At 54.2% G+C, this 25317-nt stretch overlaps 1 protein-coding gene across 3 annotated transcripts in view; it reads left to right on the top strand.

The window, feature by feature from the left end:
• The window catches only part of GABBR1 (gamma-aminobutyric acid type B receptor subunit 1), a 34017-nt gene extending 11121 nt beyond the window's left edge, over window positions 1–22896 (top strand). Inside the window, exons 8-22 of one of the 3 annotated variants that reach the window (XM_079781233.1) lie at window positions 484–585; window positions 964–1029; window positions 1467–1658; window positions 13848–14090; window positions 14653–14716; window positions 16268–16345; window positions 17419–17569; window positions 17937–18069; window positions 18917–19033; window positions 19137–19244; window positions 19433–19526; window positions 20220–20347; window positions 20790–20918; window positions 21039–21182; window positions 21551–22896. In XM_079781233.1, the coding sequence (XP_079637359.1) occupies window positions 484–585; window positions 964–1029; window positions 1467–1658; window positions 13848–14090; window positions 14653–14716; window positions 16268–16345; window positions 17419–17569; window positions 17937–18069; window positions 18917–19033; window positions 19137–19244; window positions 19433–19526; window positions 20220–20347; window positions 20790–20918; window positions 21039–21182; window positions 21551–21724 (1923 nt within the window). In that variant the 3' untranslated portion in view covers window positions 21725–22896. Of the gene's footprint in view, window positions 1–483; window positions 586–963; window positions 1030–1466; window positions 1659–13847; window positions 14091–14652; window positions 14717–16267; window positions 16346–17418; window positions 17570–17936; window positions 18070–18916; window positions 19034–19136; window positions 19245–19432; window positions 19527–20219; window positions 20348–20789; window positions 20919–21038; window positions 21183–21550 lie in introns of those variants that run through there. The other 2 variants (XM_079781234.1, XR_013814020.1) reach the window with 2 other exon arrangements.
• Window positions 22897–25317: the final 2421 nt, after the last annotated feature.

Genomic DNA, 25317 nt, shown 5'->3' on the forward strand with positions numbered 1-25317 from the left:
CCTCTTTCCTTCTAGTTGTAGAATTTCCCCTCAGCCAGCCTTCCTGTGGTTCTGGATGATGACGGTTTTGTCTTTTAGTTGTAGTTTTGAAGTGGTTGTGCGAGGCAGCAGTTCAGGTGTTTACCTATGCTGCCATCATGGTTTCTCTCACGTGCCTATTGAGGTTGACATCATCCTGTCTATCCAGGCCCTGCCTGTCTTTTATGGTTCCTGTTTCCTTCCCCCATGTTTGCTGTCAGTGGTGAGAGGGCTGAGTGGGTGACTTGTCGGACACAGAGGTGCAGGAGGGCTCCCCGTGCACATCCTTGCTTGGAAGCTACCTCCCGAGACTCCGGGGCCATCCTCCGACCACTCCCACCCGGGCCAGAGGATGTTGGCGGAGGGTGGTTCGCACTGCCGTTCCTTTGTGGGTGTGCGATCCCAGGCCAGATCTCTGGTCTTCACCTGCTGTGCACCCGTGTTTCTGTCCCATTCCCACTGAAGACTTTGGACGATCTGGAGGAGCGAGTGAAGGAGGCTGGAATTGAGATTACTTTCCGCCAGAGTTTCTTCTCAGACCCAGCGGTGCCCGTCAAGAACCTGAAGGTGGGATGGCCGGAATGGCCCGGGGGCTCAGTGGTGGGTTGGTGAGAAGAGCCGGTGGGGCGATGTTGGGTTTTCTGTTTTTACATTGAGATGTAGTTGACATAACATTGTGTAAGCTTAAGGTGCCCAGCATGCGGGTTTGATACATGTAGAGATTGCAGTAGGGGCCCCCCTGGCGTGGGCTGATGCCCGCATCAGTCACCTCATCTTGGTTCTGTGAGACAGTAGCCTCTCCTGGGAAGCTTATCTCCACATTCCAGGCGACATTCACCCACTCCTGCTGAACAGACCGTGCACACCGCCCTGGGCGGGAGGCCACAGCGTGCGAGTCCCGCATCGCCATGGCACCCAGGAGCTGTTTCTCCCTCCTTCCTACAGCGCCAGGACGCCCGCATCATCGTGGGACTTTTCTATGAGACGGAAGCCCGCAAAGTGTTCTGTGAGGTGGAGTTGGAATCTGGAGAGGGAGGGACTGGGCGGGCTCTGGCCCTGGGCGCTGCTGGGACCTCCCCCGTGGCTCTGCTGAAGTTGATAGCAGATGATCTGAGGTGATGATTAATAGTATGTCCCCGTCGGTTGGCTCTGACTCCATCTCTTGGCTTCTCACACACATGACACTTTCTCCAGATCTCATTTTTCTACCACTGTGTTTCCGGGGGGTCTGTAGCCCCAGTCTTTCCTTACGGGCTGGAAGAGGCCACTTGAAAATAGAGACTGGGAGGAGCTTAGAGGAGGAGGCGAGCCTTTCCTACTCCCCGCCTGAGACCTGTAGATTTCAGTCGTCATTTCTGCCCTTCCCTGATCCCCCAGAGGCTGGATAGTGACACATGAGATAGGACCAAAAAACAATGGCAGACCCAGTCCCCCTCCTCTGCACCCAGGTGTACAAGGAGCGGCTCTTCGGGAAGAAGTACGTGTGGTTCCTCATTGGGTGGTACGCGGACAATTGGTTCAAGACCTATGACCCGTCCATCAACTGCACAGTGGACGAGATGACCGAGGCGGTGGAGGGCCACATCACCACCGAGATTGTCATGCTGAACCCTGCCAACACCCGCAGCATTTCCAACATGGTGAGAGGTGGGGGCTTAGCGGCCAGACCTGGGCGGCTGGGAGCACGGAGGGAGCCTTGAAGGGGAGGGGAGCAGGCGGCCTGTGCCCACCTTGAACTTGTTTATATTGTGTTTCCTCTGGATTCCACTTCTGCTCTGACTTCCTTGGGCAAGAAAGAGAGGCAGTGAGGTGGTGCGATGAGGGTGGTCTGATGAGTGGAAGGGCTGTTACCATGGAAACAAGGAGTTGTTGGCAAGAAGGGAGCTGAGGGAGAGGTGTTAATAATAACAGATGCTGCACACGCAAGCACACCTTTAAGGAGCACCATTCTGGGCAGGAATATAGTTTATTTTCTTGGTGACTTCAAAGCTTTTTTCTGGCTGGTGCTCAATCAGCAGTTCTCTTTTGGATAATCCTTCTAGAATTTCAGGTGTAAAGGGACTTTAGAAGTCATTCAGCCCCAGCCCTGCAGGTGAGGGCCACAGGTGAGTATGTGAGGGAAAGAGGCACTACATCTTTTTTTTTTTTTTTTAATTTTACTTATTTCAGAGAGGAAGGGAGAGGGAGAGAGAGATGGAAACATCAATGATGAGAGGGAGTCATTGATCAGCTGCCTCTTGCACACCTCTTACTGGGGATTCCAGGCATGTGCCCTTGATTGGAATCGAACCCGGGATCCTTCCATCCGAAGGCCAATGCTCTATCCACTGAGCCAAACCAGCCAGGGCAAGGCACTACAGCGTAAGGAATACAGAGTCTTGGGTGAGCTGGACAGGACTACCTAAGTGTCTGCTTATTGTGCCCAGGGCGGTCCCAGGTCTGGAATGCCTGCTTTGGGCAGCAAACTGAGGGTGAGTTAATGGTTATAAAGCCCCCAAATATCTCATTAAAACAAAGTTGTGGTAGTAATTGCTTTTGTGTAGTAAACCAGGAGCTTGATACATAATTTTAGTGATCCTCACAGCAGTACTCATGCCAGTTTTTCATTCCCATTTTATAGGCTAGGAAACAGAGTCAGAGAGGGTAGTGACGGACTGTCCCAGGCCATGGAACCGTTGGTGGGCAGACTCGCTCCAATCCTGTGCCCCCATCACCTTCCAGGGAAACCAGGAAGTCTGACTAAAAAATTCCTGCTTTTCTTGGCTGACACTTTCTGAGCGAGAGAAAGGAGATTTGAGAAGTTGATTCTGGCAGTGGATTGTGCTTGCAGGCCCGCTTGCCGTGTGGACTCTGCCTATGGACACGGTCCTGGGGCATTCTGAGGGGTTCTGTGTGTGAGGCATCTTGGTTGGGAAGTTCCCTGGGAAAATTCTGAAAGGTCACTTGACCCGGGAGTCGTCCTCGAGAGCCTGGGGAAGTGGAGGAGCTGTAACTGAAGTGAAAGGCTTGTTGGTGCCCTGAGCCCAGAACCTTCCAGTTGTGGCTTCTGCCTCCTAACAGGGAGCTGGGGAGCCCCTGCCCAGAGCAGGGGTGTGGGTAGGGGGTGCAGGGACTTCTGGGCTTTGGAGCAGAGTGAATTTTGGGTGGAGGTCTTCTTTCTGGTTAGAGCAGTGGTTTTCAACCAGAGGTTGCAACGTCTAGGGGTGATTTTGGTTGTCACAACTGCTGTCTAGTGGACAAGCCAGGGATGCTTCCCAAACACCCTACCCTGTCCCAGACAGTCCCCGGCAACGGAGAGCTGTCCCGTGCAAAGGCCAGTCTGCCGGCACCGAGAAGCCCTGGCTGAGGAGCCAGCCGTGCGCAGCGGGCAGAGCGGCTCTGGGGAACGGTGATGGCTCTGTGCTAGAGGGGCCAGTGGGTGGTGGGAGCAAGATTGTGAGTACAATGAGTAAATTCTTTTTGTTGTTGTTGTTAATCCTCACCTGAGGATATTTTTCCATTGATGTTTAGAGAGAGTGGAAGGGAAGGGGAGAGACACATTGATTGGTTGTCTCCCTCACCCACCCTGACCAGGGCTGGGGATCGAGCCTGCAACTGAGGTACACGCCCTTGACAGAAATTGAACCCGGGACCCTTCAATCTGTGGGTGGAGGCTCTATCCACTGAGCCAACGAGGCTGGGCTAAATGAGTAAATTCTGACAGCAATACAGGTCCCACAGATCTGGAGAAAATACAAAATAAAACTTACCTCATTATATACATTTTAGGTCTCTGTTGAGCATCCACTCCTACATGTAGGAACTGCCAGACAGGGCTGTTAAAAAATTAGTTTCATGAATTTGAACTTGGTTACTTCACTAATTTCTATGGGTTATGGAATTATTGTTCTGTTTTCCTTGAGCTGCCTAGTAACATTTTTATTTGAAAAGCGGCAGCCATACCTTTGCTGGCCCAAGCGGAGCTGTTTCTGGTAGCTAGTTATGTGGGCTCAGTGGTGCCAGCAGCGCCGGGCCCGTGTGGGGAGGGGCACAGCGTGGGAGCGGGTGAGGCCCTGCCTGCTGGGTGGCCTGCTGACAGTGATTACTTTGAACGGCAGAGTGGATGGACCTGGAGGCCGAAGGGCACGGGGACCCTGCCCGGTGGCCCAGTTGGTTAGAGCGTTGTCCTGGTATGTAAGGTTGTGGGTTTGATCTCCGGCCAGGGCACATAAAAGCATCCCAAGGATGTATATATAAGTGGAACAGCAAATTGATGTTTCTCTCTCTCCCTCGCGCTCTAAAAAGTCAATCAAAAATTATTTTAACAAGCCTCAGCCCGCTGCTGTCCTCTCGGCGGCGCCTGCGAGGCCTGGGCGCGGGGCGGCACCGGCTCAGGGACTCGGGCTGTGGGTGCTGCTGCGCAGCTGGACTTTCCTGTGCCTGTTTCCTTATTTCTAAAAGGGCCATGCACCTCATTTAAAGGCGAAGTAAGTGATGCATGTACCTTAGAAAAGTGCCTGGTGCTTACAGACGTTGTAAACGTCAGCTGTTGTTATTACTATTAACAGTATTCTGTGTAGGGAGGCATGGTATTAATAAAGCATTTCAACAAAAGAATAAGAAATTTGGTGATTTGATAACGCCAAGGTCGCGGGTTCGATCCCCATACAGGCAACCAAAAAAAGAAAAGAAAAGAAAAAAAAGAAATTTGGTGATTTGAAAGAGTCTAAGGTGATTTTAAGGATTCAGTCTTATGTGCTGGGAAGTGTTAGGGAGTGAGGAAAATCGAGCTTTTGGTCTTAGATATTACTATTATTTTTCATATTGTTTAATTATTACATATATTAGTACATATATCTCCTTTTTTCCCCCCATTGACCTTCCCGCAGCCTCCCCTACCCCCTGTCGCATGCCCTCATCCCACCCCCCAGTGTCTTGTGTCCATTGGTGTGCATATATGCATGCATACAAGTCCTTTGGTTGATCTCTTTCCCCCCCTCCCCAACACTCCCCAGGCTTCCCGCTGTAATTTGACAGTCTGTTCAGTGCTTTTCTGCCTCTGTATCTGTCTTTTTGTTCATCAGGTTATAATGTTCTTTATTATCCATAAATGAGTGAGATCATGTGGGATTTTTCTTTCATTGCCTGGCTTATTTCACTTAGCATAATGTTCTCCAATTCCATCCAGGTTGCTGCAAATGGTAAGAATTCCTTCTTTTTATAGCAGCAAAGTATTCCATTGTGTAGATGTACCATAGTTTTCTGATCCAGTCATCTGCTGATGGGCATTTAGGCTGTTTCCAAATCTTAGCTATGGTGAATTGTGCTGCTATGAACATAGGGGTGCATATATTCTTTCTGATTGGTGTTTCTAGTTTCTTGGGATATATTCCTAGAAGTGGGATTACTGGGTCAAATGGGAGTTCCATTTTTAGTGTTTTGAGGAAACTCCATACTGTTCTCCACAGTGGCTGCACCAGTCTGCGTTCCCACCAGCAGTGCACGAGGGTTCCTTTTTCTCCGCATCCTCGTCAGCACTTGTCGTTTGTTGATTTGTTGATGATTGCCATTCTGACAGGTGTGAGATGGTACCGCATTGTCATTTTGATTTGCATCTCTCAGATAATTAGTGACTTTTAGCATGTTTTCATGAGGCTCTTGGCCTTCCTTCTGTCTTCTTTCGAAAAGATTCTATTTAGGTCCGTTGTCCATTTTTTATTGGATCATTTATCTTCCTTTTATTAAGTTGTATAAGTTCCCTGTAGATGTTGGAGATTAAACCTTGATCAGTGATATCATTTGCAAATATGTTCTCCCATACAGTGGGCTTTCTTGTTGTTTTGTTGATGGTTTCTTTTGCTGTACAAAAGCTTTTTATTTTGATGTAGTCCCATTTGTTTATTTTCTCTTTAGTTTCCATTGCCCTAGGAGCGGTATCGGTGAAGAAATTGCTTCGGCATATGTCTGAGATTTCTCTGCTTGTGGATTCCTCTAGTATTTTTGTAGTTTCCCGTCTTATGTTTAAGTCCTTTATCCATTTTGAATTTATTTTTGTGTATGGTGTAAGTTGGTGGTCTAGTTTCATTTTTTTTTGCATGTATCTGTCCAATTTTCCCAACACCATTTATTGAAGAGACTGTCTTGACTCCATTGTATGTGCATGCCTCCTTTGTCAAATATTAATTGAGCATAGTGGTTTGGGTTGATATCTGGATTCTCTATTCTATTCCATTGATCTATATGTCTGTTCTTGTGCCAGTACCAGGCTGTTTGAAGAATAGTGGCTTTGTAATACAGCTTGAAATCTGGTATTGAGATCCCACCTACTTTGTTCGTCTTTCTCAGGATTGCTGTGGCTATTCGGGGTCTTTTTTTATTCCAGATGAATTTTTGCAGAGTTCTTTCTAGGTCTGTGAAATATGCCGTTGGTATTTTAATGGGGAGTGCATTGAATCTATAGATTGCTTTGGGTAGCATGGACATTTTAATGATGTTGATTCTACCAATCCATGAACATGGTATGTTCTTCCATCTGTTTACGTCTTCCTCTATCTCTTTTTTCAGTGTCCTGTAGTTTTCCGCGTATAGGTCTTTCACCTCCTTAGTTAAGTCTATTCCTAGGTATCTTAATTTTTTTGGTGCGGTGATAAAAGGGATTGCTTTTTTAGTCTCTTTATCTGTAAGTTCACTATTGGTGTATAGAAATGCCATAGATTTCTTGGCGTTAATTTTGTATCCTGCTACATTGCCGAATTCATTTTTTAAGTCTAATAGTTTTTTGATGGAGTCTTTCGGGTATTTTATATACAATATCATGTCATCTGCAAATAAGGACAGCTTTACTTCTTCTTTTCCAATTTGGATGCCTTTTATTTTTTCTTCTTGTCTAATTGCAATGGCTAATACTTCCAGTACTATGTCAAACAGGAGTGGTGAGAGTGAGCATCCCTATCTTGTCCTGTTCTTATGGGAAATGGTTTTAGTTTTTGCCCATTGAGTATGATGTTCGCTGTAGGTTTGTCGTATAAGGCTTTCATGATGTTGAGTTATGATCCTTCTATTCCCACCTCGTTGAGAGTTTTTATCAAAAAAGGGTGTTGGATTTTGTCAAATGCTTTTTCTGCATCAATTGATATGACTCTGTGATTTTTATCTCTCAATTTGTTTATGTGATGTATCACATTTATTGATTTGCAGATATTGTACCATCCTTGTATCCTGGGATAAATCCTACTTGGTCATGGTGTATGATCTTTCTGATGTACTGCTAGATCCAATTTGCTAGAATTTTGTTGAGGATTTTGGCATTATGTTCCTGAGGGATATTGGCCTGTAATTCTCTTTCATTGTGTTGTCTTTATCTGGTTTTGGTATTAGGGTGATGCTGGCTTCATAGAAGGAGCTTGTAAGTGTTCCTTCATCTTGATTTTTTTGGAATAGTCTGAGGAGGATAGGTTTTAGTTCTTCCTTGAATGTTTGGTAAAACTCTCCTGTGAAGCCGTCTGGCCCCAGGCTTTTGTTTTCTGGAAGCTTTTTGATGACTGCTTCAATTTCTTCCATAGTTATTGGCCTATTGAGATGTTTAGATTCTTCCTGATTGAGTTTTGGAAGGTTATATTTTTCTAGGAATATGTCCATTTCCTCCAGGTTGTCCAGTTTCTTGGAATAGAGTTTCTCATAGTATTTTTTAACCATCCTTTGTATTTCGGTGGGGTCTGTTGTTATTTCTCCTCTTTCATTTCTGATTTTGTTTATTTGGGCCCTCTCTCTTTGCTTCTTGGTGAGCCTGGCTAGAGGTTCATCAATCTTGTTTATCCTTTCAAAGAACCAGCTATTGGTTTTGTTGATCTCTATGTATTGTTTTTTGGTCTCTATGTCGTTTATCTCCACTCTGATCTTTATTATTTCCTTCCTTCTGCTTACCCTGGGCTTTTCTTGTTGCTTTCTTTCTAACTCTTTGAGTTGTAGGGTTAGGTAATTTATTACCATTGTTTCTTGTTTTTTGCAGTAAGCTTGTAGATCTATGAACTTCCCTCTCAAGACTACTTTTGCTGTGTCCCATAGATTTTGGATTGTTGTGTTTTCATTGTCATTTGTTGCCATGATGTTTTTTATTTCTTCCTTGATCTCTCTGGTAACCCAGTCATTGTTTAATAGCATGCTGTTTAGTCTCCATGTGTTTGATATTTTTGGATTGTTTTTATTGTAGTTGATTTCCAGTTTTATGCCACTGTGATGTGAGAAGATGCTTGATATGATTTCTATCTTCTTGAATTTGAAGAGACTTTGCCTATGTCCCAACATACGGTCTATCTTTGAAAATGACCCATGTGACTTGAGAAGAATGTATATTCTATGGCTTTGGGGTGAAATGTGAAGATGTCTATTAATTCCATGGTTTTGAACTCTATATCCAGTTGTTTGCTTTCCTCCATTTCTTTCATTTGTGACCTGTTTCTTTGTCTCCGCATTTTCGCTGCTACCCTGAATTGGTAGAGTAGCTTTGTGTGCTAGGTGTCCTATAGGACCCAGTGGCTCAGCCTCCCCAGTTACCTGAGGTGGACACTTTTGGTGCACCCCTTTGTGGACTGTGTGCACAGCCTTGTTGTAGTTAAGTCTTGATTGTTGTTGGTATCACTGGGAGGAATTGTCCTCCAGGCCAATTGGCTGTGAGGATCAGCTGTGTCTATGATGGGAGAACTTCTGTGCTGGAGACAGCCTTATGAGATAAGAGTTGCAAAATTTCAAAATCCTCTGTGTTCAGCTTGGATGGGGCAGAATCTCAGAGCGGATGAGACAGCCTTGGTTTCCCGTCAGCCCTGCCCTAAGAGGCCCCTGGGTCTCAGTGTCCCTCGGTAATCGTTGCAAGCACCTCTGAGAGAATGCCACCCTCGAGTTTTGTCTGCTGCCAGATAATTCTGCTTCTCCCCTAATGAGTCTGGGTTCCCAGAAACTCGTCCGGAACTGGAGTTCAGCACAGTCGGGAGCTTCTGTCTCCCTCCAGCTTTAGAAAGCCAGCCGCGCACTCAGCCGCCCGTGCATTCAGCAGTCAGTCCTCTCTGTGTGCAAGCGCCTCCAGACCTCTGCTTTCCACAGCTCCCCTTAGTCTCAGTGTGCTTTCTCTTCCTGACAGTCCAGATTCCCCCCGAATGAGTCTGGTTTCCCAGCGTCTCGCCCGGGACTGGAGTTCAGTGCAGTCGGGAGCTTCCGTTTCCCTCCCGCTTTAGAAAGCCAGCTGCACATTCAGCCACCCGTGCACTCAGCCATCCGTCCTCTCCGCGCGTGCGCGTCTGCATACCTCAGCCTTTTGCAGCTCCTCTGAGTCTCAATGTGCTTTCCTCTTTGCTTCTAGTTGTAGAATTTTCACTCAGCCACCTTTCCTGTGGTTCTGGATGATGTCCGTTTTGTCTTTTACTTGTAGTTTTGATATTGTTGTGCGAGGCAGCAGTTTAGGTGTTTACCTATGCTGCCATCTTGGTTTCTCCTCCTCTTGGTTCTTACTCATATTATCGAATTTGTCTTCCATTTTTTTCAGCCACCTTATGACCATTTCTCTGAATTCTTTCTCTGACAGGTTGCTTGCCTCCATTTTGTTTACTTCCTTTTCTGGTGATGCCTGCTTTTCTTTCATATGCGGGCTGTTTCTTTGTCTCCCCATGGTCTCTCTTCTCTGGGTGTCTGGTTATGTAGTTCTCTCCTGCATTGATTTAAAGGCACAAAATACAACACAACCAGGTACAATGCACAAGGCACTGAACACAAATGTATTCACGATATTAATAACCCCCAATAAAGGTGACCACCAGAGAAAGGCAAATTGGAGGATAGGAGAGAAAGAAGAAGAGAAAAGAAAAAAAAGAAAGAAGTGCCAAAATGAAATTGGGAAAAGGAAAAAAAAAAAGTAAGAGAGAAAAGAAAGAGAAAAAGAAGAGGGGAACACACTATATATATGGGGAGAAAACTCCAATAGAACAGCCACTAATTCCAACAAGTGCCAGCAACAAGTACCTGGAGATGAATACAAACTACAAACAACAACTAATATCAAGCGAGGCAAGGGAAAACAGAAGCAAAAAAGAAACAAAAACAAAACAAAACAAACAAAAAAACAAAACAAAAGAAAAGAATTAGCAAAACAATCTTACAAACAAGCATAAAAAATGATATAATCAACATTCAAGCAAACAACAACAAAAGGACAGAGAGAAAGACAATTTTTTATAGTTAAGACAGCGAAGAGAGAGGTGTGTATGGATTGGATATTAGATATATAAGAAGGGTGAAATTTTAGCAAGGGATAAATAGAAAGACTAGGGAAAATCTAAAGCAGGAAAGGGTTAAGATAAACAGGACAACAAAAGGGGAAAAGTGAGTGATGGCATGAAGGTAGAGTTGAGATAGAGTAAAATGATGCTAAGGGAAAGATGAAAATAGAATGTAGAACACTAATCCCAAAGTAAAATAAAGAGGAAATAAAATGACTTAAAAAAAAAAAGGTAAAATAGCAGTAGTAATAATACTGATTGAAAATAAAGATGTAATAATTAAAAAGGTAAAATCAACTGAGGAAAAAAGAAAAAAATTAGTTTCTTAAGTAAAAGATGAAAAAATAAAATAAAATAAATAAAAATAAAAGAAATGTGCAGTAGTGAAGGTCATTCACTTCCTCTACTGTTCTGTGTAGCACGCCTGTTTCCCAGTCAGGACAGTATTGAAGTCCCCTGCGTTCCACTGCTCCTCAGTGTTGTAGGCCACAGTCGTGATTTTCAAGCAGGCAGTGTGTCTTCATTTCTTGTATTTCTTTATTTGTGTTTACACAAGAGTCTATTTGTGATTCAGCCCCTGGGTGGCGGTGTTTCTGGATTGACCTCTGGGTCTATAGGTCCTCTCTAGCTAGTGCTTAGATCCTGCTTTCCCTGTGGCACTCAGTACCGGTTTGGGGGAGTGGGTTGCCCCAGAGCTGGTTCTCTGATGGTTATTCCCCGCTCTGATCCCCAGGTTCCAGAAAAACAACTTTCCCCTGCAGTCTCTCAGGGTGTCCCCAACTGGGTGATCCTATGTATTGGGCTTAGCAATCAGAAGCAAGGATTTAAAGAGGAAAAAAGCGTAAGTGTGTGAACTCGGGGCTGCGTGCACGTCTGTGCAGTCTTTTCCCCCTCCCCTGGGTCCAAGCAGCTGGCACACTGGTACCATTCTTAGGCTGTCCCTCCGCATCAGATCAAAATGGGCTGCTTTTTAGAGATCCCTTCTGTTAGCAGCTCTGAGGACCCCCTTCCACATTCACGGATCACCCAGCCCCAACAGCCGCAGACTTTTCTAGGTGCAGACTTCCCCGGTCCTCCAGCTCCCGCAGTGTGCACACGTTTCTCTCTCCCACCGGGACCAGAGACCTCACCTTACTCCAGGCGAAATCTGACCTCTCCGTGGTGGAGTGTAGAGCTCCTCTGAACCCGCGTGTTTGTGCCACTTGGGGACCGGTGTTCTGGGGCTCGCAGCTGTTCGGAGGGAGCCGCAGTTGTGGATTTTCAGGCTTCCGATAACATCCACTTTCCCCTTCAAGATGGCGCGGGCTCCGTGTCGGAGCCGGTCGCTCCGGGAGGGGACCCAGCAGCAGTGGGTGCTGCCCGGTCAGGGGAGCCCCGTCCAGCAGTCCCCCACCGTCTCCTGGAGGATAGCTGTCCCTCAACTCGCCAACAAACACTGCCTGTGCGACCCTCAGCTGTTCTTTCTATCTGCTCCGGGACAAGGCTCGGGACACGTCTGTCTATTCCGCCACCATTTTTTTGAGTCGATATTATTTTTTTATAGTTTTTTTAAGCAATGTTCTTATTGATTTCAGAGAGGAAGGGTGAGGGAGAGAGAGAGAAACATCAGTGATGAGACAGAATCGTTGTTTGGCTGCCTTTTGCACGTCCCTCCTGGGGATGGAGCCCACAACCAGGGCATGTGCATTGACCAGGAATCGAACCCTGACCTCCTGATTCATAAGTTGATGCTCAATCACTGAGCCACACCAGCTGGACAACAAATACATTTTTTTAAGCTATTCACTGAGCAATGTCTTCTTTAAAAATGTATTTTTATTGATTTCAAAGAGGAAGGGAGAGGGAGATAGAGATAGAAACATCAATGGTGAGAGAATCATTGATTGGCTGCCTCCTGCATGTCCCCTACTGAGATCAAGCCCAAAACCTGGGCATGTGCCCTTGACCCGAATTGAACCCAGGACCCTTCAGTCCGCAGGCTGACGCTCTATCCACCAAGCCAAACCAGCCAGGGCCTTACTTTATTTCTTAAAGCGGGTCAAGTTCACAGCAAGACAAGTGGCAAGCGCAGAGATTTCCCATATGTCCCTGCCCTCACACACACACAGCCCCCACTGTCAGCATGCCGAGTGGCCCCTGATGCACCTGCATTGACAGTGTCATGAGGGCTCACTCTTGCAGTTGTGCATTCTGTATCTCTCTCTCTCTCTCTCTCTCTCTCTCTCTCTCTCTCTCTCTCTCTCTCCCCCCCCCCCCCCACCCCCCCTATGGAACCATACAGAGCATCTTCAGTGCCCTAATCCAGTGGTTGGCAAACAGCGGCTCTCGAGCCACATGCGGCTCTTTGGCCCCTTGGGTTTTTCGCAAAGGCCAGCTTACGAGGACCCTAATTAAGTTCATAACAATGTACCTACCTATAGAGTTTAAGTTTAAAAACTTAGGCTCTCAAAAGAAATTTCAGTCGTTGTACTGTTGATATTGGCTCTGTTGACTAATGAGTTTGCCGACCACGGGCCTAGCCCAATGGACATCCACCTGGAGGTCACAGTGCTGGGGTCTGAGGAAGGAGAGGGGTGGAGCCTGGTCCTGCCCTCCAGGGCGGGAGAGCCAGCCTGTCTGTCTGCAAAGCCAGGCTGTGCCCGCGGCACCACACTGCGCGCCTTGGCGTTTCCTACTCCTTTGTGTCCAGAAAGTTGACTGGAAAGCAAAGTGGGCGGGGCCTGGGGAATGAAGACTTTTCATTCATTTCCTCAGAGTGAGTGTATGTTAACATATTCAAATCTAATCTGGAACCCCTGTCTTACCTGGGCCTTGCCGAGAAGTGGCCACTGAGTGTGGTTTTGGGAGGTAGGGAAGGGCAGGTGTGATTTTCTCCATTATATGGGAGACCTCTCAAAACACTGAGGGGAATTCACCTCTGGTCAGCTAGCGAAGAGACTGCCAGGTATAGGAACTCGGGTCTCTGGCCCATTTCACGACAGAGGTAAAGGAACTGCCATTCTGTTATTCAGCTTTCTTGGAAAAAGAAGATTTCCAAGAAAAAGGGCTGGAAGGGGTGTGGGTAGGGATGGAGTAATAGACTTGAAGCTGTAGGGTGATGTCCGCAGTCCCAGACTGGGGGAATGCCTGAGAGTCCGTGAACGGAGCGCCGGGGGGCGGAGGTCCGCACTGAGAAGGCCTCCCGCGGACAGGCCTCCCGCGGACAGGGTGGCGCCACCGCCTCTGGTCTTTCGGGACCGGACGGCCGTTTGGCCGGGCGGCTCTGCTGGGAAGGCTGAAGCTGAGGGCACAGCCATTCCCTGGCTTTGCTCTTCTCTCTCCACATCCCAGCCTCCACCATTTATCGGCACAGTGTCCGCTCTGGGCATGGTTCTGAGCGGCTGTGCACACGAAGTATTGGCCCAGCTGCTCCCTGCCCTAGTCTAGTGGCTTCGGGTGTAAAGCAGACACGGGTGTAGCTAAAGGTTTCACGTGTACATTCACTCAACCTGACAGCGGGAACGTAAACCATCGATTCAAGTCGAGATGTTGGAACCAGAAGCCGTGTTACCCAGCCCTCCCCCACGCCAACGCTTTCCTCCCTAGACATCCCAGGAATTTGTGGAAAAACTGACCAAGAGGCTGAAGAGACACCCCGAGGAGACGGGGGGCTTCCAGGAGGCCCCGCTGGCCTACGACGCCATCTGGGCCTTGGCCCTGGCCCTGAACAAGACGTCGGGAGGCGGTGGCCGCGCGGGCGTGCGCCTGGAAGACTTCAACTACAACAACCAGACCATCACCGACCAGATCTACCGGGCGATGAACTCCTCGTCCTTCGAGGGCGTCTCCGTGAGTGCAGTGCCTCCCTCACACTCGTCCTCCTCCTGAGAGAGAGCCTTCCGGGAGCATGCCTGTTCTCTCTCAGCTGCCTCCCTGCAGCAATTGGTCTCAGGCCATGCAGTAGGGACCCCAGAGCCACCTGGGAATAGGGGGGAAAGGCCTGTCCCATTGCTTTCAGCCCTGTCCTCATTCCTTTTTAGCCCAGATGTTTATGTCAGATAAGAATTGTCGGGCTTTGAAAGATGAAAGAGATCATTTGTTTATTCCGTTAAAGTGGGGAATCCACCCAGGGACTCGGTGACCCGCTCAGGCCACACCCCCCGGAGCCAGGCTCCTGGTGCTCGGTGGGGATTCTTCCATCCAGATCTCATGGTGAAGCTTCTCAAAAGGAGAACGTTTCTGAAATCCAGGGTATGGGTATCTGGGGTATGTCCTATATGCAGGCCAATGCCATAAATAGAACTCATTCAGAACCTCAATTAGCTTCAAAAACATCAGCATTCAAAGTGGGGCCTGAGCTCTCTCACGCTTGCTTTTATCCCCTTGTGCCTCCGCTGTTCCTCTCCCTCAGGGCCACGTGGTGTTCGATGCCAGCGGCTCTCGGATGGCGTGGACGCTTATTGAGCAGCTCCAGGGTGAGCGGGGGGGGGGGGGGGGGGGGGGGGGGAGGGGGGGGAGGCGAGGGGCAGGTGGGCTGGGCTAGGAAACCAGGAGACACCACAGGACGGCCTTGGGGCCTCGCTCCTCCTCTTCAGCTGATTGTGGGGACGGTGACCAGAGCAGCTCGGTGGGTGGTTTCTGTGAGCTGCAGTGGCCGGTTCTTAAAGGGGACGCACTGTTCCGCATGGGCTCCGTCTGACTCAGGAATTCCCTGTGGTGGCTTGGCTTGAGGAGTTAATGACCTGTGGCTTGCATACCCATAGACTCTAGGAAACCTGCTGGGGTTTTTTTTTCAGAGTTAATTTCATGAGCATATTTTTTTTAAATTGGTTTTTAGAGAGAGTAAGGGAGAGCAAGAGAGAGAGAGAGAGACAGCGATGTGAGGGTCAAACATTGACCGGATGCCTCCATTGAGCCAGGAATTGAACCCATGAACCTTTGGTCCAAGGGCCAATGGTTTAACCACTGAGCAACTGGGCAGGGCAGAAACCTGTTATTTTTAAAGGGAACTTATAGAATTTTCTTGCTACATACGTAAGTAAACATTCTTTTTTGTTGTTGTTAATCCTCACCTGAGGATATTTTTCCATTAATATTTTATGGAGAGTGGAAGAGAGAGGGAAAGACAGAGAAACATTGATGTGAGAGAAACACATCGATTGGTTGCCTCCTGCACGAGCCCTGACCAGCCTGGAGGAGCCTGCCACCAAAGTACGTGCCCTTGACCGGGATCGAACCCGGGCCCTTTAGGTCCGCAGGCCGGTGCTCTATCCACTGAGCAAACTGGCCAGGGCATAAGGAAACATTCTTAATTTGTTTGTAGTGTGTGTAGTTTGGTTTTTCTAGGCGTGTTTTCTTATATCCGGCACACTGAGGTATTTGCAGACCTTCCATGAGTTAATTTCCACCCCTCCCTGCTCAGCCTCTCAGCATGGCCGAGAGCCAGTCCTTGGCTTCCTGTGAAAAGTTTCTTTCTTCCCGGCTCCCACCTCCCACCTCCTCTCAGAGCTTCTTTGTCCCAGGAGGAGCGGGAATGGCCGTCGGCCATGGGGAAGGGGACGGAGTCTGGTGGGAAAGCAGGGTGACCAGGGCAGTTCTGGAACAGAACTTCAGGAGTGACCGAATTGCACTGGGCGGCACTTTGAGAGGCAGGTGCCACTTATTTGTGGAATTAGAACCCAAGCCAACCCACCAGGGAGGAACGGAAGTGAAAGCCACTGGGAACCGATTCCAAGATTCTGTCACGAGGGAGAGAAACATGTCCAACGCTGAAAGCTGGGGCCACGGGGAGCGAGGTCTCGCTGTGGGCGGTGGGCTGTGCAGCGAGTGGCGGCCTCCCACGAACAAGACATTGGCCTGTGGGACCCTTTACACTGCTTTTACGTCACTGCCCATTCGCGTGACTCTCAGGCCCCTCCAAGGCTTTCGGGGCGCGGGTGAAGGGAATCGGTCGCAACCACAGAAAGCTGCTTGGGGAAGGGGAGGGCTGGGAGGCTCCCCGCGCCACGGCTCTCTGGTCCGCCCAGGCGGCAGCTACAAGAAGATCGGCTACTATGACAGCACCAAGGATGACCTCTCCTGGTCGAAAACAGATAAGTGGATTGGTAAGTGGGCCCCACGTATCTTCCTTCAGCCCCTCTGAGCAGTCACGAGCAGGTCACGCCCTTGAAAGAAGGCGGGTGGCAGGTGCCATGAGGCGGAAATGCTCCAGCGGGTGGACGGGGTTGGGTGAAGAGAGGGAATAGAATGTCCAAGGTCTGGGCAGAGGAGACGGTGTATCGCGAGAGGGAAGAGGCAGGTGGTAGCATGCGCTATTGGAAACAGTCACCGGGGATGGCAGGCAGGGCTGGGAGACGGGCACTCCGTTGGGGTCTCCCCAGTGTCTGGTGCCTTGATGTATCAGGCCTGGAATTGCCTCTTTATCTGTCAAGAAAGCAGTTGCTTAAACCACAGGAGAGATGAGTGTTGCCTGCTGGAATGTCCATGTTAAAGAGGGCAGTAAGGGAGTTCTCTGAGGGCTTGGTGGCTGAAATAATAGGAAGTGGGGAGATAGCAAAGGTGGGCAAAGGCAGGTCCTGGTAAAACAGGTGGGCATCGTGAGGCTCGGCAAGCCCCCCCCCCCCCCCCCCCAATCCCCGCCACGGCTGGTTCCTGGAATTAGGGCAGGTCCCGGGCTATAAATGCTGCATGGCCTGAATACCTTTCCCAGGCCACACAGGCTGAAATTAGCTTTTTCCCCTGTGAACTCTGACACACTTAAGCTTCCTCCCGATACTGGAAACACCTTCGGGGATGCCCCAGCCAGGCCTAAAAGCCACAGGTCAGCTTTTGTGTCCTCTTTCCTGGAGCCGAGAGGCCAGACCAGATCCTTGGAGGCTCTTAGCTTTATGACCCTACAATCATAAAGCTTTGGATTTGAGTTACAGGAAACCTCATAATGTTCTCAGTGATCGATCCCCTCCTTTCCCTTCCCATTTCCCTTTCCTACAAGAAAGACAAAGCAGAAAAAACAAACAATCACAGAAAAGACTATGAGGCCCGACTCTGCCAGCCTGTGGAGGGCGCAGCCGCCCTCGGAGCGCATGTCTGCTGGCGCCCGCGGCTGCCCTGCCTCCCCCACCCCACCTGCCTCCCTCGGTCCTCCTTCCTTCTCCCTCTCTCCCTCCGCCCCCTGCAGGAGGGTCTCCCCCTGCTGACCAGACCCTGGTCATCAAGACATTCCGCTTCCTGTCGCAGAAACTCTTTATCTCCGTCTCGGTTCTCTCCAGCTTGGGCATTGTCCTAGCTGTTGTCTGTCTGTCTTTTAACATCTACAACTCGCACGTCCGGTAAGTGTGTCTTCTGACGTTTGTTGTCCTGCCTGCCTCTCCCAGATGGTCATTGAAGGGAGTGAGTCAAACCCGTGTCACTGAGGCCCGGGGCTGGGTCTTCACTGACCTGCGCTTCCTCACGGTCACTGCGCACGGACGGCGAAGCCAGAGCTCCTGTCCCTGCAGCTCAGGGCCGGCAGGCGGGCAGGGCTGGGGTGGGGTGCGCTGGTCTGGGCGGGAGGCCCTCCCAGCCCCGCCGCCCAGGCCAGTGGGCTTTCTCCCGGCTCTGCTGCCCGCCCAGCCTGTCTTCCTGCCTTTGGAGACCGACTCCCTTCAGAAGGGCTGATTCTGCTTTCCTCTCCCTGCTCCCTCCCGCCTGGCCCAGCTACATCCAGAACTCACAGCCCACCCTGAACAACCTCACGGCTGTGGGCTGCTCGCTGGCCTTGGCTGCTGTCTTCCCCCTCGGGCTGGACGGGTACCACATCGGGAGGAACCAGTTCCCCTTCGTCTGCCAGGTGAGGCAGCCCCGCCCTCGCGCCTTCCCGCCGGTCGGTGCCGCAGGTGGTTTGTTCTGAGCGCGCCTGCCGCCCGCCCGCAGGTGGTTTGTTCTGAGCGCGCCTGCCGGTCACTTGTGGGCGCCGGGGTTGCTGGGCCCTGACGACAAGAGCAGGGTCGGGTCCCCACGGAGGACAGTGGCGGCTCGACTTGTCTTGGGGGCTGAGAACAAGAAGTGGGTTTCCTGTGGAGCCGTGGGGGGTTGGGAAGGACAGCGGCAAAAACCCGGACCCACAGCCGGGCCAGTGGGGCGGCTGCGCGGTGCAGGGAGGAGCCGGCGGGTGGGGAGGGGCTGCCGTCCGCAGCATCTCCGGTCTGTGTGCTGGTAGGAGACACCCGTGTCCCCGCCCACCTTGCTCTCGCCTCTCCTCTGCCTGGTGCCCGTCTCTGCCCCACGCTCTGCACGGGGTCGCTCACCGGCACCCCAGGCCGCGGGCAGGCTGCTTCCAGGGGAGGAGGCGGCGGGGTCAGGGGAGCGGTGCAGAGGGCGGCCGCACAGGAGAGCGGCGTTAGAACATTGAAGGCTCTGGTTTGCCAGCTGGGGAAGTGGGGGGGCAGGGCCGTGGCACAGGCAGCAATAGAGGCCGGGGCTGGGCCTGGGGAGCGGGCAGAGTGGGCATTAGACCCGGAGGTTTTAGCCAGATCCCTGGTGGCAGAGTAGACGGGGGAGGGGAGGGGTTTGCTGAAGGCAGGGAGCCCTTCCTCGGCGCCCCCCCCGCCCCCCCCGTCCCCCGTCCCCCGTCCCCCGTCCCCCGTCCCCACTGGCTGCCTCGCGCAGCGCCAGCACCCTCTCCCTCTCCTTCCCAGGCCCGCCTCTGGCTCCTCGGCCTGGGCTTCAGTCTGGGCTACGGCTCCATGTTCACCAAGATCTGGTGGGTGCACACGGTCTTCACCAAGAAGGAGGAGAAGAAGGAGTGGAGGAAGGTGAGCGCTGGCCCCCGTCCTCCCCTCCCCTGTGCCTGGCGGCGGCCGGGCCGGGCCGGGCCGGGTGACCGGGTGACCGGGTGACGGTGCTGTGCTCCGCCAGACCCTGGAGCCCTGGAAGCTGTACGCCACCGTGGGCCTGCTGGTGGGCACGGACCTGCTCACCCTCGCCGTCTGGCAGATCGTGGACCCCCTGCACCGCACCATCGAGGTACCAGGCGCGGGGGGGGGGGGGGGGGCTGCGTGGCCCGGGGCACGGGAGGGTGGCCATCCCTGAGGCCGGGAGCCTGTCCAGGCCTAGAGCGGGGTTTGGCCTCAGCACTGGGGTCTCCTAGGAAACGGGGCAGAGCTGGGGGACACAGGGGGACACCCCTTTTCCTGTGGCCTCATCTCCGTTAGACGTTCGCCAAGGAGGAGCCGAAGGAAGACATCGATGTGTCCATCCTGCCGCAGCTGGAGCACTGCAGCTCCCGCAAGATGAACACGTGGCTCGGTGTGTGTGGGGGGGCTTGGGGGGTGTGTGGGGGTGTGTGTGTGTGGGGTGTGGACATGGGACGGGTGGGCTGGGGAAGAGGCAAAGGCCGGCAGTCCAGGGAGTGACCTGCCATGCCTGCCTGAGAGGGCAGCCGTGTGGCTGCGGGGAGCTGGGGGAGGAGCTGGGGGGGAGCTGGGGGAGGAGCTGGGGGAGGAGCTGGCGGGGAGCTCAGGGGGGGAGCTGGGGGAGGAGCTGGCGGGGAGCTCAGGGAGGGGTGCTGGGGAGGAGCTCAGGGCCTGAGGAAGGGGCGCAGAGCTGTGCTGTGGGGGAAGGGCTGGGACGGGCACGGGCTGGGCGCAGCTCCCCGGAGAGGGGCTGCCAGGCGGCCTCGGTCCCTGTGCCTCAGCTCCCTCATCTGTGGCCACAAAGGGCAACCCCTCAGTCTGCAAAGCTGGGTTCCCAGCGGAGGGTAAGGGTCATGACCCGGCGCCCAGGCCGGGAAGGTGGGGGAAGGTGGGGGGCGGTGGACAGGCGGTGAGGGGGGCGGGGAGCGGAGCCCTGGCGGCGGCCGCGTCCTGCGGTGACCCCGGGCCGTGTCGTCCTGCGGTGACCCCGGGCCGTGTCGTCCTGCGGTGACCCCGGGCCGTGTCGTCCTGCGGTGACCCCGGGCCGGGCCGTGTCGTCCTGCGGTGACCCCGGGCCGTGTCGCAGGCATTTTCTACGGCTACAAGGGGCTGCTGCTGCTGCTGGGCATCTTCCTGGCTTATGAGACCAAGAGCGTGTCCACCGAGAAGATCAACGACCACCGGGCGGTGGGCATGGCCATCTACAACGTGGCGGTGAGCGCCCCGCGCCCCGGGGGAGGGCGGCCTCGGTCCGTGGGGGGCGGCACCGCGCTCAGGGCTTCTGGGCTTCTAAGGCGCACAGCTCTGCGCCGGCCCACAGCCCGAGGGGGTGCTGCCCGGGGGGCGGGGGGGCAGAGACAGGCGCAGTCGCTGTCTGCGCTCACAGGTGACCCGGAGTCGAGGTTCCGCCAGGCGTGCGGGCTGGCTCCGGGGAGGGCCCCCCCCCCCCCAGCGCACTGGCCGGGGATGGCGCTCCGCTCCGCTGCGGGCCGGGCCTGGAGGGGCTGCTTGGGGGCCGTTTGTGGGCGATTCCTCCCGGCTAGAGCTGAGGAGGATGAGTGCGCCCCTTTGGAATGGAAGCCACCGGAGCCTGACCCACAGGCTCTTGGGGAGGGCAGCCTGGCCCTCGGCCCCTGAGACCCCCGCCCGCCCCCAGGTCCTGTGCCTCATCACGGCGCCCGTCACCATGATCCTGTCCAGCCAGCAGGACGCGGCCTTCGCCTTCGCCTCGCTCGCCATCGTCTTCTCCTCCTACATCACGCTGGTGGTGCTGTTCGTGCCCAAGGTGAGCCCGGCCCCTCGCCGCCCGCCGCTCCCGCCCTTCCGTCCCTTCGGCTCCCCCCGCCCCCCGCAGCCGGGCGCTCACGTCTGTGCTGCCCCCCCCCCCGCCCCAACACCCGCCCAGATGCGCAGGCTGATCACCCGCGGGGAATGGCAGTCGGAGGCTCAGGACACCATGAAGACGGGGTCCTCGACCAACAACCACGAGGAGGAGAAGTCGCGGCTGCTGGAGAAGGAGAACCGGGAGCTGGAGAAGATCATCGCGGAGGTGCGCGCGGCCGCGGGGCCGGGAGGGACCTGCGGGGAGAGTGCGGGAGGCGGGAGGGCGGGTCGGCGAGAGGACTCCCCGCCCTGAGACCCAGGGGAGGGAGGGCTCGGCGGGGGAGGGGAGGGGGCCCGGGCGCCTGGCCGCAGGGACCGGCGGGAACCTGGTTGGAAGCTGCGCGCTGCGCTCCCTTCCCCAGTCTCCTCCTTGCTTTTGTCCTCGGTGGAGCCCCAGTTTGGTCTTCGGGCTTTTCTTGTTCTCAGTTCCTCGTTTTAATTCCTTTTGTCCGCCCACCCTCTATCCCCGCCCCCATTTTCCTCTTCCCCCCCCCCCCCCCCCCATCCCGGTCCCTCCTGTCTTCCTTCCGCCAGAAAGAGGAGCGCGTCTCCGAACTGCGCCGCCAGCTCCAGTCTCGGCAGCAGCTCCGCGCACGGCGCCCCCCTCCCACACCCCCAGGCCCCTCTGGGGGCCTGCCCAGGGGCCCCCCTGAGCTCCCCGACCGGCTGAGCTGTGATGGGAGTCGAGTCCATTTGCTTTACAAGTGAGGGGTGTGGGGAGGCCAGGCCAGGCTCCCCACCCTCCTGTAAGTGCAGCCCCTCTGGGCGTGGGGCGCTCATCCCCTGGGCACAGGCCTGCTCTCCGGGTTCATCCACAAGATGCCGTCACTCCTCCGCCATCCAGCGCCTCCTGGGACGCCTCCCCTCTCCCCTCAGCCTCACCCCCTCCCTTCCCGCCACCTCCCGAGAGTGCTCCGGGCTGTGTGTTGGGGTGACGGAAGGGGAAGCCCCGTGGGCAGGCTTGGGAGTGTCCCGGTGGGTAGTTGGTGAGAATTCTGACCAGGGCCGCACCCCGACTGCCGACATGGCTCGATGGGCCGTGGGGAGCGGCTGTGTCCCTGCACGTGTCTCTCGGGGTCCCCCAGAGCCTCAATAAACCCGTGATCACCTGTCCCCACTGTGAGCAGAGTGGGCCGCCGCGGCCTGGGGCTTCCTGGGGGGGGCCTGCGGGGAGGGGCGGGAAGGGTGCCCCCCTCTGAGGGCTCAGCAGAGCGAAGCCCACCCCCTTTAGGGCTGAGATCCCTGCAGGGACCGGGGTGGAGTGTAGACCCCGCTCAGCGCTCTTCCCTGAAGACCATGGTGAGCACCGACCCTCCCCAGCGGCAGGGCAGGGGCAGGCCGTGCGCGGAGGCCCTGGCCACGGGGGTGGGGTGAATGCTGGCCGATGGGGGTGAATGCTGGCCGATGGGGGTGAATGCTGGCCGGGTTGGGAGCTGCCCTGCAGGGACCATTCCCAGGCCTGGGAGCACAAGGGGAAGCATGGCGGCTGGGGATCCGCGTCTCCCACCCGGCAGTCTCGGGGCTCACTCTCCCGATGGAAGGAAGTTTGGAATGGCCGTGGGAAAGCGGACGTGCCTAGGACTTTGATGATAACGTTTTCATCGTAATTCTTGGTGGGGTTTGAGACGTTTTAAAGTTTGAGTCAAACTGACAACATATACCAGGGAGCGGAGCTCATGCCCGGAAGTGCTTTTCTCTGCCTCTGGCACTGGCTTTTTAAGCGGTTTTTGCCCAAGGGCTGCGGGGTTGGCTGGGCCAGCGTGGGCTCCTCCTCCACTGGGACCGGAGGCGCCTGGGATTACCCGCCTTGGACCCGCCTTGGGCCATTGGACTTAAGTGTGTTTCCCCTCTTCGCACCCTGACCCTCCGGGGGCAGAGGCCTGGGGGGGGGGGCGCTGCGCCCAGAATCGCCACCTTCGCTGCTTTGCACTGAGGTGCACAGCGGGTGGTGGGCTGCTGTGGGGGGGGGTGCCCGGTGGGGAGACCCCACAGCGGTCTGGGCGGAGTCTCCCGCGTCTCCGGCCTCGGGCTTCACCTCTGACTGGAGGGCCTGGCCCTCGCACCCGGAGCCTTGCTGTGGGAGCTGTCCCTCTCCAGTCCCATGTTCGGGGGGACCGTTGCTGGGACAGGCTCGCTTGTAGGCAGCGGGCAGCTCAGTGACAAGACAGCTGCCTGAGGGCACGTTTCACGCGGGGCTGCCGGTGGGTGAGCAGGTGAAGCAGTAAACGAGGGAGCTGGGCAGCCAGGCTGGTGGGTGTCCGGTCATGGCTCAGGCCTCGGCCAGCCCGTCGGGAAGGCACCTGCTCACCGATTACCTGGCAAGGAGCCTGGCCAGGCGAGGGTGCCTCCCGGCCAGGTCCCGGCCAGCAAGGACCAGAGCCAGCACCAACTGCACGCGTTGCGGCCTGTGGCTGCCTAACCGGTCTCCCCCAAAGCGGCCTGAAAACAGTAATCCTCTCCCCGCTCCTGTGGGCCGGAAGCAGACGGAGCAGCAGGAGAGCCTGGGAGGGCGGGATAGAGGGAGGAAGACAATAGGCTCGGTTGAGGTAGAGGTCGGCCTTTGCTTGGGGAGCTGCAGTTGCAGACCGTCCTGTGCGGCGGCAGGGCTGAGGTGTGCTCCCGCCATGCAGGCCCCCTGAGCTGGTCAGGCTAATGTGTGGCCCCTTTTCACCCACAGACCATCTCCCAAGATGAGCCCCGCACCACTGGCCCACTGGCGACGCTGTGGCCGATGTGGGCTGCAAGGTGCCAGGACTGACAGTCGAGGGAGACAGACACTGAAGCCACACCCTGGGTGCAGCACGCAGGCGCCTTCCCAGCCCCATGGGGGGGGGGGGGGGAGGGGGGAAAGGAGCTTGTTCCCTTCCACCTGGGCCTCCAGCTGGAGCCTGTAAACCGGGCTGGCCAAGGCCAGGTCAGCAAGAGAGCAACAGATGTGTACTACTGTGTGCCCCCCCACACGGGAGCACCCACCGATGAATAACCCCAAGGGGTCAGGGGGGCTGCCCAGGCTGCCCACAGGAGGGGGGGGGCAGGGTGTGCGGAAGGACGGCTGCGCAGATTTCAGTCCAGGCCTCCCTGCTGCAGGAGCGGCGCCTTTACAAACACCTTTCCTTTCGAACGGAGACGTGGGCCTTGTTTTCAGAGCTTTTCCCCACCTGCCGGTGCTCAGTGGCCTTCCACTCACCTGTGCCCGAGGGGCCTGCGATGCTGAAACTGGACACAAATGTGGCTGCTGTCAGCGCTTGAACCACATTCAGCAGAGACAGGGTTGAAGGACATGAGCATTTATTCCAACGGAGAGCAGCCGGCCAGCGGAAGTGCCTCCTGCCTCCAGGCACTGGTTGGACAGGATAAGGGAGGAAGGCTGCGTGCAGGCGGCGACGGGGCAGGTAAGGGCTGCAGGTCCCTGGCCCGAGTGTCTCCCCACAGGATCCTGAAGTCTGACACAAGGTAGTGAACTTTCTATGATGTTACAAACAGCTGTTCTCGAGTCCGGAGAACGGTCAGCGGACCTGAGGCAAACCCCAGGAGGGGTCAGGGTCCAGGCACAGCCGCCAGATGGAGGCATCTCCTGTCCTTTGTTGTCAAAATGCACTTCCTTTTCTGAGCGCTGGACCCTCCGGCCCCGAGGCCTCTCCTGTCGCAGCCTGCTTCTTTTCTGCAGCTCTCCCGGTTCCCAGGGTCTGTCAGTCAGGGGAACCCTCATTGGCCAGCTGTGGTCCTGTTGCTGCCCTTCAGGGTGGAGGGTAATTCTGCAGAGGGGACCCAGGAAGGCTGGCTTCCCTCGGGGTGGGAGGGATGCCACAAGGTCAGGGCCGATGCCTCAGTTATTGTCACGACTCAGTGAGCCCTTCAGACGCGAGCCGGTGACTAGACTGGAACAGGCAACTGAAGTCAGGTTCAGAGTAACACAAGTGCTGTGTTAGGTGGGGAGGTGAGTGCTCACCCATGGACCTAAATCTTACAAGTCTTTTATTTACTTATTTTTGTTTTGTTTTTTTAAAATATATTTTTTATTGATTTTTACAGGGAGGAAGGGCGAGGGATAGAGAGCTAGAAATGTCGATGAGAGAGAAACATTGACCAGCTGCCTCCCGTACACCCCCTACTGGGGATGTGCCCGCAACCAAGGTACATGCCCTTGACCGGAATTGAACCTGGGACCTTCCAGTCCGCAGGCCGACGCTCTATCCACTGAGCCAAACCGGTTTCGGCTCTTACAAGTCTTTTAAAAATTTTGTAATCCTATGAGTTATTTTAAAAATTTTATCATTTAAAAAATATATTATTGATTTCAG

The sequence above is a fragment of the Cnephaeus nilssonii genome (assembly GCF_951640355.1).
Source record: "Cnephaeus nilssonii genome assembly, chromosome: 9".
NCBI classification, from domain to species: Eukaryota; Metazoa; Chordata; class Mammalia; order Chiroptera; family Vespertilionidae; genus Cnephaeus; species Cnephaeus nilssonii.